The sequence below is a fragment of the Eublepharis macularius genome, chromosome 10 (assembly GCF_028583425.1).
Source record: "Eublepharis macularius isolate TG4126 chromosome 10, MPM_Emac_v1.0, whole genome shotgun sequence".
NCBI classification, from domain to species: domain Eukaryota; kingdom Metazoa; phylum Chordata; class Lepidosauria; order Squamata; family Eublepharidae; genus Eublepharis; species Eublepharis macularius.
In genome coordinates, this window is record NC_072799.1 from 82,054,418 (window position 1) to 82,067,524 (window position 13,107).

Here is a 13,107-nt window from a genome sequence, read left to right on the forward strand (position 1 = left end):
CAACAGGTACCTTTTTCACTCATCCTGAAAGGGACCATTAATTATATGCCAGATTAATCAGACATAATCTAGAAATAATCACAAATGACTCCATACAGTTTCCTAGTTAGGTGTTAACAGTATTCATTTTGTTAAATTTATAAAAAAATGTTGAGAACATTACACTAACCATCATTATCATAATTCACCTTTCTCACTGAGATCTCAGGCGGATTATATAGTGCAAGTGAAGATACAATATAATTAACAGCTAGGACATTCATGGAGTAAAGTACAATAAATACACAACACTTGGACATTCAGTGAAAGAGATACAATAGGGTATGGTAGCAGAAATTTGAAAAACAAGCCTAAAGCTGAGCACAGAGATGAAAACAAAGCATTTACATGGCATGTTTACCAAGGTGCATGTCTACATCAGCAGACAGTATCCAAGAGACTAGCATATAGTCCCTGTCCCTACCAAGGCATCTCTGTGAGCTACTTACAACACAGCCCTATTACATATTATAGTAATAAAAACAAGGGGACATGCAGGGTGTATCTCATTTCCCCTTCCCCCATTATTTCCTCCTCCTGGAAACCCCCCATATCCTCACATTTCTTTGCTTCCACTCACCCACCAACCTACCTTGTATCTGCCCCCCCCCCCTACAGATATGTTTATTATTTCTTCTGGAGCTCTAACAACTACATCAAACTTGCTTTCATGAAGCGGCTGATGTTGAACAGTAGCAAGCAGCCAGCCTTGGGTGAGTCATGCAAATTACGTGGCATCAAGTGGCCCAGTGGTTCTTGCCCGGCCCAGCTCTGATTATCCCTTCCTCAAAGACCAATACAGCCCCTTATCTTTTACTGACAGAATCCATGCTGGGATTACAATGGCAGTCGTCACTGAAAAGGCATTTACTTCTTAAAACAACAGGTGCTTCATCTATTATTTAGGCTTTCCCCCCCCCCAATGTTTTTTTTTAATTTAGATTTTTATGCAGACCTTGGGGATGACACACAGCTACTAGATAGTTACTTTACTGATAATACAGGTGCACGAAAAGGACTGTTTGTTCTTTGAAATGATAAACAACTTTTGCAAGCGTTAATTGAGTAAGGGGACAACCCGTAATTATGCCAAACCAATGGAATGATGCTAGGTCATATGTACACGTAACTAACTTGACCAATAACTTATTGAATTTATAATTTCTAATAAACCAAAGGTGATAAAAGTTGATGTAATGGCCTTCAGACCTCTGAAGACCCACTGGTTTCTAGGGTGATTTTAAACTCTGGGCTATTGCTCTTCCTTGTTTGTATAAACAAACTATATCCCTCCTTCACAGGACTTCTTTCTGTGTGTTTCCTTTCACTGGACCAGAAACACACCAGTTCACCAGCTTGGGTGTAACAAAGAGCCAAGCTAGCAGTGATGAATTACACTTGAATGGCAAGTGAACAGACTCGCATGTATTCCTCCCTGTTCACTTGTGCTCCATTTGATCACACAGAGATCAAGTGGAGTACAAGTGAACAGGGAGGAATACATGTGAGTCTGTTCACTTGCCATTCAAGTGTAATTCGTCACTTCTTGCTTGGTTCAAATTTGGGGGCTCGGCTGGCATGGCGGAAAAAGAAACAGAGAGGGAAGGAGGGAGGGAGAGGGTCAGACTCGCTTCCCCTACAGGCAGTGGGGAATAGCTGAAAACAAAGAACGGGAGACTGCAGAAGGGGGACGGGGATAGACTGGTTGTTAACTCCAGGGCAGGAACAAGGGTTATTTGGTTCGTAAATCTTTACAGGAAGCCTGCAGGTAGGCACACAGCTTAGAAAGGGTTCATACATGCTTTCCTGGCTAAAGAAGGAGACAGGAGAGAGAGTTTGGAGTTTTGCTCGTTGGGTGACACAGAATTGACAGTGATACAGAGTACTGGGGAGTGCTTAACAGGAGGACAGTATTCTTTAGAAATCTAACATTAACTTTAAACTTTCAGAAAGGTTGGTGCAGGCTGTTGCCAAGTAGCCCCCCTCTCCTGCATCAAGGCCTGCCATTAACTGTGTTTGAGTTTCCTGCGTTGCTGTTTTACTGCTACACCAAAGACTGCCTTGCACTTGTGCACTTTTAATACACGTGTCTATTCCCTGCCTGTTTGGACTCTGCTTCATGCGTCAGTTTCCTGCCTGCTTGCTATTGACCACAGACTGTGCCGGGGCCCTATTCCTGCTATGGACTGTGTTGTACATGCTGTTTCCCTGCCTCCATGGAAGCCTGCCTCACCTGGGCCCTAGCCGCGCTGTTAGCAGCCAGGTGCCAGCCGGGGAAACCGCCAGCGAGCCTGACCAGGCACCCCCTGGCCAGTTCCTGCCTGGAGCCTCCCGTGGGCCAGTCACAGAGCTTGCTCTCGCTACCGGGCAGCCTGCTAGCCAGCCCCAGCCATGCCCAGCCGGCAGCCATGTTCTTAGGCAGCCAGAAGACCCAGAGAAGCAGCCTGCTTTGGGAAGCCATTTCGAAGAAGTGAGCAGACCACGTCCGCAGCGGGGGAACCTCTCCCTGCTCTGCATATCTCAATAGCCACCCCGGAATGGAAGCTGAGTGCCGGCCAGCCCAAGCACTTAGTGAACGCATCTCAAAGCAGCTTCCGCATTCCAGAGATTATGACGTCGGGACAAGCCCTGTCTGCTGGAACATCCATTCAACACGCCCGGATCTCCCCCTCCCTCCTTTGTCCCCTCTTCCTAAGGTGTCACAATAATATAATCAGATTCCTAAAGTGGCCCATCTAGGGTAGTTGTAGAACCTTTGTTTCACCCATGAGAACCACTAGAACCTGCACCAGCCCCAGGGTACATTTTGGGGTATTTAAGCTGGTCTCCCAGGCCACATGGTGCGCGTGCCATTCCTATCCAGACTCCTTGCTGTCACTCTATATTGGATCTAGTGCAGGCATTAGACCATCTCATCTCGTTGCTATGTCTTTGCTCCATGTCAGGATTGTGAGTATACCCAACTTTATCGCTCTCCAGTGGGCTACCCCACTAATGCAACCGTCTCTGTTTTCTTACTCTGCTTTTCCTAGCTCTTGTGCGTAACCTTGTATGTGTGTGCTATCTTAGGCATACGTCACATTATTTAGTAAAAACACGTTGTATCTTTATTTAGTCTGCCTCTTTATTGCATGAGCGTCTGGAGAGGGACCCCGGTATATATTGGTTAAAAGATCTGCACTAAACTTAGTTCCAGACTGCTAGCTAATTCCCCATTCAAATAGAGCAGTTCTGGTAACAAGACCTACAAAAGACAAAAGCAACCCTTTGAGGGAGGACATCGGAAAGCATTGTTGTAATGATTCCATCCCCCTCCCTGTTATTTATTTATTTATTTATTCCCTCCGCGACACCCCCCCCCCCCGAGGAGAAAAGAACAAAGTTCCATTTGGAGGGAATGATATCTCGGTTCCATGACCCAGGGATGGGTTTCAGGGTTGACTGAAAAGGGGAAAAGGGAGAAGAGAAGCCCACCCCCCTCTTTTCTTGTACAGTAGCAGTTTCAACAACTGTCCCTTTTCTACTTTCTCTGACACATCTCTATTGTTTAGGAAAACACCTGTCTATAGTCACTCTGCTAAAATCAGCATCCTTTCACACACTATCTTTTGCAGGCACTCCATGCCAGTCCATAAATCCACAGGAATTATGGGCTTGTAGATGGTTACAGGAGGATGCTGCTACACATGTTCAGCAATAAGAAATCACAGGTTATTGACTTCTAATTTAAAACTTGCTAAAATCCAAACAACAAAATTAATTAGCTGTTTATCATCTGTGAAATGCACAGGTGGAATGCATTTTCTGGAAAGGCAGCATGTAAGTTTTCTAAACAAGTGAATTCTTTTGCCAAGACTAATAATGGATTTCTCATAAGCCGCTGATTTTGATCCTAAAGTTTAGCAAACGGTTCTTATACCTCTAAAAATATGAAGAATGTGACACTAAGCATTCTTAAAGGCTAATGGTCACAGGCCACCAAACAGTAATTTAACTTTTGCTTCAAGTAACCTTAATGCTGAAAGTTTGGGTTTTGAGTTTGTCCACAGTCTCAAAAATATTTGGAGAATGATATCTTTTAAAATGAGCAAGGATAGAAATTATGGAGCTAAATGTACTCATGGAGGGTAGGAATCAGGTAAATACAGGGGCCACTAAAGAACAGCACAACCCATAGATCTGAAAGTATTTTCATATTTTCTGTATGTCTATATAACATTTTGCAATAACTTGCATCAAGAAGTGCAAAGGTGAAAAATGTATGCGTGATAGATGCTGGTTTTTATTAAGTGTATGAAAGAACATGATAGCAACCACCTCAAGAACCCAAGTTATGAAAAAGGGCTATTTTAAATGAACGAACAGCATGAGCTGTTGTTTTATTCGCTAAGATATCAATTATTTGCTAGACCTGACCTTCATTATGAACTGGCAACCTTCCAACAAATCGGATGAGAAACTGTGGGTATCAAATTCATTCAAGATATTCCTTAGTCTTGATATACATGAGAACTCTGAATACTAGAGAGACAAAGTTAAAAAGTGCTTATCTTATAGCAAATTGTAACTTACTTCTTTGGAAGGATGCACTGGTAACGTGAAGATTGTTTTCCAGTAGGACCACAAAAACATTGCGAAAAATAGATGATAGGCAATCAGGCACACCACTAAAAACAAAGACATAAAATGAAAGGATTAAATAAACAGCTGAAATTGTGCAGAAATTCCAGAATACGGAGAAGACAAAATCAAACTCTCTCAGGGGATCAGTTACAACATATAAATCTTAAAATAAAGCAAGGACAACAAAATTAGTCTTACAGCGCTACTAAAAAAAATTGCTGCTAGGAGATCCAAAGGACAGGATTCCATAATGTTGTGGGGATGTGGCTATTAACTAAACAAAAAAATGAGCAGAAAATGTACTATCCATTAATGTATAACTACTGCAAACTGGGGGGAGGGGGGGAAGGTACAGACCCTTTTTTCCCAATCTGCAGTAACTGTCCATTATTTGCAACTGTCCATTATTTGCAACTGTCCATTATTTCCATGGCTGGCTGGCTGGCTGGCTGTTTATGGAACCCAGGTGGGATGGGGGCAGCTGCATAACAGACAATAAAAAGGGGGAACATGCCTTTTATTGGCTGGGCGGTCGCATGTAGCTTTGTGTTCCCTCAAGGGCGTTTATTGGTGAGCCTAATAATGAGGTACTTGATGGAGAGGTGATTAGAAACTCCTTTCCCACAGCAGTTTTGTCTTGACAAGCAGATGGAACAGAACCACCAAAGATTTATTTACAGAAAATAAGATGTAGAAACAGTTAAATGTTTTATGCGCAACAGTAAGAAGAAATGTACAACTGGCTTGCAGCTCCGCTCCCAGAGGTCCAGAGGGGTTAGCCATGTTAGTCTGTAGTAGCAAAACAGAAAAGAGTCCAGTAGCACCTTTAAGACTAACCAACTTTTCTGTAGCATAAGCTTTCGAGAATCACAGTTCTCTTTGTCAGATCCATGGAGTGTAAGAAGAAACTGGTCAGATATATACGGTAGAGAGGGGAGGGGAGAGTACATGCAATCAGAAGCTTCTGATAATGGGATCAGTTGGCTACTGATCCCATTATCAGAACTGATCCCATTATCAGAAGCTACTGATTGCATCTACTCCTCCTTCCCATCTCCAGCTATATATCTGACCAGTTTCTTCTTACCTGCCATGCATCTGATGAAGAGAACTGTGATTCTCAAAAGCTTATGCTACAGTAAAGTTGGTTAGTCTTAAAGGTGCTACTGGACTCTTTTCTATTTTGCTCCCCAGAGGGTATGCTTCTCCCCCCCGCCACTGCGAGTTGTTGAAACTGAGCCTAAGTTGTTAATACAGATGATGAGGGGATCCACACAGGGCTCCTCAGCATTTAAGGTTCCTTTATAAAACAGAGCTGCACTCTAACTGTTCTTCATAGAGTGGTGTTTTGTGTAGGCACAAAGTGAGACTGCATAGGCTAAGTGCAGAAAAGATTCCCAGATCTCTCTAAAAGGATAGGAGTGCCCCTCCTCCCCTTGGTGTTTTCCCATCCAGACTACCAGGAGGAAGGGCACTATCCCCCCAGAAAAAACGGTTCTAGAGAGCTGACAGGGGGGCAAGAGGGGAGGGATGTGTCAAGTGTCTCTTGAAGTGTGAAAACTTAAACCAAAGACCAAATTCTATCAAGGTGTCATATGCAGTTATATAAGAATTAGAATGATTATTAATGTTAAAAAAAATCTTTAAGATAAAGTAAGTCTCCTCAGCCTCAAGAATGAGGTGAGGAGGAAAAATGGAGAACAGAAGTAGATATCCTCTCTCTGTGGTGGCAAAAAGAAAACTGAGGGAATAGTGCCCCTTCTCTTGGTCATGTGATGGTTTTGGTGGGAGAGCACCAAGGGGAGGAGGGGTGATCCTAGCCTTCTAGAAGCCTCTGGAAATCTTTTCCGCGGCTGGCCTGAACATGCCCAGTCCCAGTGTGGGACTGCACAGAAATCATGAAGCTCTTTACCACAGCTGACAGGCTGACAGACTTGTACTCAAGTAGTAAGCCATTCTTTTAAAATTTCATAGAACCTGGCCTCAGAACCAATACCAGAAAAACTAGACTTTGAACGGGCCCTTCACAGGGCACTTCTTTAATTCCTTAAAACAATGTCCTATCCTGCCCTAACCCCAAAATCCTAACTAAAAAGACCAAAATAAAAAAGCCTAACTCAGACTATGCCCTTATCCAGAGCAACAATTCCCTGTCTGAAGGAAAATGTATTAAACCTCCCTTTTTAGCTGATGTGGCTCATCTTTTCCTATCTAGTGAAGTTATAAAGGCTCTGCTTGGCTGGCCAGTCTCTGGGACCTGCAGGAGGGCAGAATCTCCAGGATTGGTTCTGAGTAGGGCTGTGCTATTCTGGTTTCACTTTGGGTAAAGATACCTGAAGCAGACCCGATTCGGCAAGCTTCAGTATTCCCGAAGCGGGGCCAGCTTCGGAATACTGAAGCAAAGCTTTCCGAAGCATTCGGAAATACTTCAGAAAGCTTTAGGGCTTGTTTGAAGGGCCCTGCCGCTGCTTGCAAGCAGCGGCGGGGGCCTTTAAACATCAACCTCCCCACCTACTTTGCGGTGGCTCCAGGCCAGCTCCTCTGCTGCCGCCCGAGCATGAGGGGTGGTGGGGAAGGCCATAGCTGACTCCTCTGGCCCTTCCTGCCCCTCAAATGGCCATGGTGCGGTGGCGGCACGGCGGCCATTTGAGGGGCAGGAAGGGCCAGAGGAGGCGGAGAAAGCCCTTCCTGCCCCTCAAATGGCCAGCGCGCCGCAGCCATGCCGCGGCAATTTGAGGGACAGGAAGAGCCGGAGGCAGCAGCTCCAGCTTTCCCCACCACTCCACAGGCTCTGGTGGCAGTGGTGGCAGAGGAGCTGGCTGGCTCCAGGCCGCGCTGCCTTGTGCTGCCGCCGCCCAGCTGATGACCCTCCCACCGCCAGGTAAGTGGGTGGGAGTTGGAGGGGTCTCCCCAGGGTTGAGTGGGGGGTGGAGGGGTCTCCTCAGGGGGGTGGGGGATAGAGGGGTTGCCCCAGGGAAGGTGGTGGGTGATGGTAGGGAGTTCCACCCCCTCGTTTCAGTATGCTCCGAATCTTCACGGAGCATACCGAAGCAATTCCCGAACCCCAAATCCGAAGCTGCTTGCCGCTTCGGATTTGGGGGTATTCCGAATTGGTTTCCCACTTCGGGTAAACCTGAAGCAGGAATACCAAATCTCCCCTCCTGTGCACAGCCCTAGTTCTGAGCCCTGGAGAACAGATGGGGCTGACTGCCACAGCAGGGTACAAATAAAGTAAAATAAACAAAAACATCCAAAGCACAGAACCATTTTGAAGAAGAATTTGATCCTGGAGTGCTGGCAGTGTGCTTTCAAACAACCTCATTGCTCTAAAATGTTATTTTTCTGTTAAATTGTATGAAACGCTTACAAACCACATGACTTTACAGGACAGTCTACATTTTTCTTCCAAGATGCCACAAAATGAAAAGACACTCAGGTACCCCCTCAGGTAGCTGTTTGTGGAGTAAACTTAGAAATACTACACTGCTATTTGCATCTGAACTTTAACTGAATTTTCTAGAACTTGCTCCTTTATGGCACTAATTCAGGTCTCTGGTTCAATAAAAGACACTTTACATTGACTGGAAATCCAGTTACAAAGGTTATAACTTACCCTTTTCTCCAATATTTTTCATGGTTACTGAAAAACAGAAAAAAATATCATAATTTTACCTGCTGTTATTCAGATGCATACAAAGTATTCCTATTGAGCGAAGTGTCTATTTTTTAGTTAATAATAAACATTTCAAATGTTACATTCTTTTTTTCCTGTATATAAATTTTAATTAAAAAAGAAATAAAAATAGCAATTGAACGTGCATAGAACCTTATACAAAGCACATTAGACTACATCATAATATATAGTAATAGATTTTTTTAAAAGGAATAGGAGTCTTAGTTTCCAAACAGAAGTTTTCTTAGCCCTGAACATATTGTGAAATCACTGCAGCTGAAAACTCTCAAAAAACTCTCCCTATAGAAGCTCTTTTTTTCCTATATTTATCCAAATTTAATACAAGAAATGATAAAACCATACTGTACAAACAAGAAAGGGATTAAAACTAAGCCATAAAAGACATTATCAAAACCACTCTTGGTAAATTGTTAAAAACCCAAGAATTACAATAAATGAGCATTTTAACTTTGTTGCGTGGGGGGAATTACTTCTTTGGCATTTAAAACATCTAAAATTGGTTTCCAGATCTCATCGTATTCAAATAAAGGGACTGCCATATGCAAGTTCCCAAAAAACAGGAACTTGCCGTTACCCATCAGATATTGCTCCCAAATTTTCTGATACCATTTTTTTAGCAATGGGCCTTTGAGGGATTTCCAATTCCCAGCAATGACCAGACGAGCAGAGGCAACTAATATTGAGACAAGAGTTCTGGTATTCCTATCTAACACAGAGTTGGGCCAAAATTCCAATAGAAGAAATTCTGGGGAGTATGGCAATGAAAGACCCATCATGTTGAATATCTCTTTGTGAACCACTCTCCAAAATTCCTGAACAAGATGGCATTCCCACCACATATGTAGGGTCGTGCCTTCCTGCTTGCAAGATCTCCAACACAGAGGGCTCAACAACCTGTTCATCTGGTTCAATTTATGTGGTGTTAAATACCAATTGGACAATAGCTTGTAAAATTGGAGTTTAATATTCCAACAACTAGATTTGTTGGAAGGGGAATTCCATATATGTTTCCAATCGGATTCCAAGATAACCCGTTTTAAAGAATCAGACCATTTTCTTTGGTATGGCAGAGGGTCTTTATGTAACACCCTTAATAATAATTTGTAAAGGGTTGAAATCCTACCCTGTTTACCATCTTCCCCGTTCGAAATAATTTCCTCAAAAGGAGTTAGGGGCCGAAGCAAATCCCTGGACCTGATCAGCTTGGTGAACAGGTGTTTCAGCTGAAGATATCTAAACCAAGATATCCCAATTCTGAATTCTGAACCTTTCTTCTATATAGTAATAGATTTGAGCTACATGAAAGATATAATCAGAATATATGAGATAACTGAACGTAATACTTTTACTCCTCTATCTCACTTCCATTATAAGAAAGGAAGGAAAGAATAAGCTATGATACTTCTAAATATATCTGATAACTCATTTTAACAATACTGCACAAGTCTCCCCTTTATTAATTGCTAGAACTGTCAAATGATCTCTTCCAAATAAGAACTGGGATAATATTCAGAGTTGCAAGATTTCAAGGTGACTACCAGCCGTAGCAGAAACAGATGGACACGATCTACACCACAGGTTCCCAACCTTTTTGACCCAGCAGGCACCTTCAGGATTTTGAGAGTGGGTGGTGAGCGCACCCCAAGAAGGGCTGTCACAGGAGGTGGAGCCCAAGCCCAAGCCAAAACAGCTGCGGCAGGAATCAGAGCCAAATAGAACACCTCCCTTCTCACACTTCTGGGAAGAAGGAGAGCCTGAAGAAGGAATGGAAGCATGCAGTGACTAAGGAAAACCTGGATGTTTACCAGTTTTCCTGATCATCCAGTGGCTGCCTGTTACTCTAGCCATGGAAAATTCTTTCATTTGAATGAAGGCAGCCAACAACAAGCTCTGCCTTACAATGGCATCGCTCACTTTCTGAAAAGCTTGGTGGGAGCTTAGGGAAATACTGGAGAGCACCATATGACCCACACAAGTACCATGTTGGGGAACCCTGATCTATATGGTGTTCTCTACTACTAGAACTACCTGTACTAGAAAGTGACATCTTGGTGGAACAGATGCTCACTAAAAGGATGCTTGTAGGAAGTTATACAAACACTGATAAAGGACTGGGATCTATCTCAGTAAGCTCTGCCCTGACAGACAGATTTTAACAGAATGCTGTAAGATCTCTGAAACAGGCATTCTTTCTTTCTTAACTAAGAATTTTGTTAAAAGAAAATAGAATAAAGTAAGTGCATAGTATAAAAGTTATACATATTCTAAATTAAACAATGATTTGAAAGTTATACATTTTATACAATCAATAAGTATATAAACAATACATTTATAAAAGTAATTTGTGGTTTGGGCTCACATCTCCTAGAGATGGAAAAATTTCTATTTCTAAGGACTGTTGCTAGTTTTGTGAAACAATAAATGAATGGATGCCATTCCCTATACAATATTAAGCAAGCTTGGGGGTTTCCAAGTTGTAACTAGTGTTTTTCAAGTGATGTGAGAGTGTAATATATGTGATAGTATAAATGTATGTTTTAATGTTTTGCAAATCAGGGGTAGGGTGATAAAAATAATAAATATAACAACCCATATTAAAAAAAATCAAGCTATGAAATCTCTTTGATTGGCTGTTCAGGTCCAATCAGGGTTGCCAGACCTCTGCTGAGGGTAGAGAAACCCCACTCCCACCCCCACACACCTGGCTGATGGGGAGAAATGGAGAGGGAACGGGGGTGAACAGACAAGGACACAAATTGGGGATGCAGCCAATGATGTCATTTCTGGTGCTACTTGGAAGCAATAGGTTGCACCAGGACCATTTCAATAGAAATCAGCTCAGAAACACTGTTTTGTGCTGATTTTGACTGGTGGCCATGAGAAATGCCGTTTCTGTTTAGGTGAAAACTATGACACCTGGAGGTGTGTGGTCTGTAAACAGTTTACATCAAAAGCACGCCATGAAAGGGAGTCAAGGCTGAAAGTGGCACTCTGGGAGTCGGCCATTAAGGGTTCCATCCCACAGGATCAGGCAGCCACTGAGAAGGAACGGCAGTGCCCTGCGCAGACCTTCTTGATTCCTACATCACCCTCTGCACCCGTCTGGTTCCAAAGACCAGTCAGGCCCATCTATGTCTTCACTGGTTCCTCCTTGGTGCCAGTCAGAACTGCCTACTGAAAAGGCAAAATTGAAGAATAAACACATTGAGAAGCCTCAGTCATCAAAGTCTCATAAGAGGAAGAAATCTTCAAGCCCAGCCACCTCAAATCCTTCAAGTCAAGGTTCCGAGAACTCCCTCTCTGACTCCGAGGCAACGTTCTTCCTAGCTTCAACCAGCAGAATGCCTAGTTTGAAGGCTAAAGTAGACAAATTGCAGTTCTCCTTCCTTTTAAGAACTATTTTGACTGAAGAATGTCAAGTAAAGATATGACTCTACAGTTCCCTACATGTGTATTATCTCTGCCATTTTTAAAAAATGTCTATGACAACCTCCTCATGCTGCTAGTCTGTTCATCTTTACCTCTTTCTGAACCACTAAACAGAAGAGAAAAATGGGATTGTCAAAAAGCTGAGAAAGACAGGAAGGTAACAGATTGCATGTGGGTAACTTTAGACAAGGAAAAAACAACCCAAATGCAAACACTCCAAGGAACAGCACCATGAAATACCTTTCTCAATGTATAGTTCAAATCTTTGTGACGCTAGCAGCCAAAACTTTGTTTACTCACACCAAATGTATCTTGTCTTTTAGTTTTTAGTGCCCAAGGCATCAATTCAAATTCAATTGTCATCAAACAAAATACTCTATTAAGACAGTAGCAGCAGAAAACTCACATCCAAAACATCCATAACCATAGAATACAGTGAGGACATATCAAAGGCCAAAGAAAACAAGCATCATCAACTAACACTTGAATAACACACACGCTGGCAACAGGCAAATATCTTTTGGCAGAGTCTTCCAGAGGTGCAGCACTATCACATAAAATACTTGCTCTTGGGTCTCCACCTGCTTCAGTTCTGATGGTCAAATAACTGGTGTGAGGCCTCTGACAAAGATCTGAAGGAATGAGCACGTTAATTTAGGAGTAGGTGGTCTTTTAGATACCCTGGTCCCAGTCTGTTTAGAGCTATGTTAAAAACTACCCTTTGAATTACACTGGAAATGAATTAGGAGCCAATGCAAATTTTTACGCAAAGGTACAGCATGCTAATTTTAGCATGTTTCCAAATTGTCTATTTATTCTATTAACCAGTCACGTAATTCACTTCTCTCTGGAATGGAAATCATTCCAACTTCAGAGAGCCTTTTGGACAAGAAGTGAAATCTGTATAATAGAATACTTCAGGTGAGGAATCGCTTTGTTCTTGTGGACTGGACAAAGTGGAAGATGGCATCCAGTAAGCACTTTATTTTCTCATATAGATTTCTAAGTGGGTACTACCAGGTATGTATCTGACTAGGATGCCCAGCAACATTTAAATCGATATTTTAATTTTTTTGCTGAGTTACATTAGATGGGTTCATCTAAAATTCAGTCTTTGAGTAATGAGTAGACAGTATGTAGATCACAGGGATGACAGGCAAAACTGATAGTTGGTTTGTTTGGATACCTCTGATACATTAAGGCATTTTATGCTTTACAATATATAAGTGTCTCCTCATAGGGTGGGTATCTGGAGACCTTTCCCTCCATATTTTGAACCAACTGAAGTTTCCAAATAGTTTTCAAAGCGCCACCATTTATAA

At 42.6% G+C, this 13,107-nt stretch overlaps 1 protein-coding gene across 1 annotated transcript in view; it reads right to left on the reverse strand.

Moving 5' to 3' along the window:
* Positions 1-13,107, reverse strand: part of ZDHHC2 (zinc finger DHHC-type palmitoyltransferase 2) — a 64,099-nt gene that overhangs the window by 36,270 nt on the left and 14,722 nt on the right. The window contains exons 2-3 of the mRNA XM_054989584.1: positions 8,276-8,302; positions 4,612-4,706 (exon numbers count right to left, since the gene is read on the reverse strand). Coding sequence (XP_054845559.1) covers positions 4,612-4,706; positions 8,276-8,302 — 122 coding nt within the window. The remainder of the gene's footprint in view (positions 1-4,611; positions 4,707-8,275; positions 8,303-13,107) is intronic.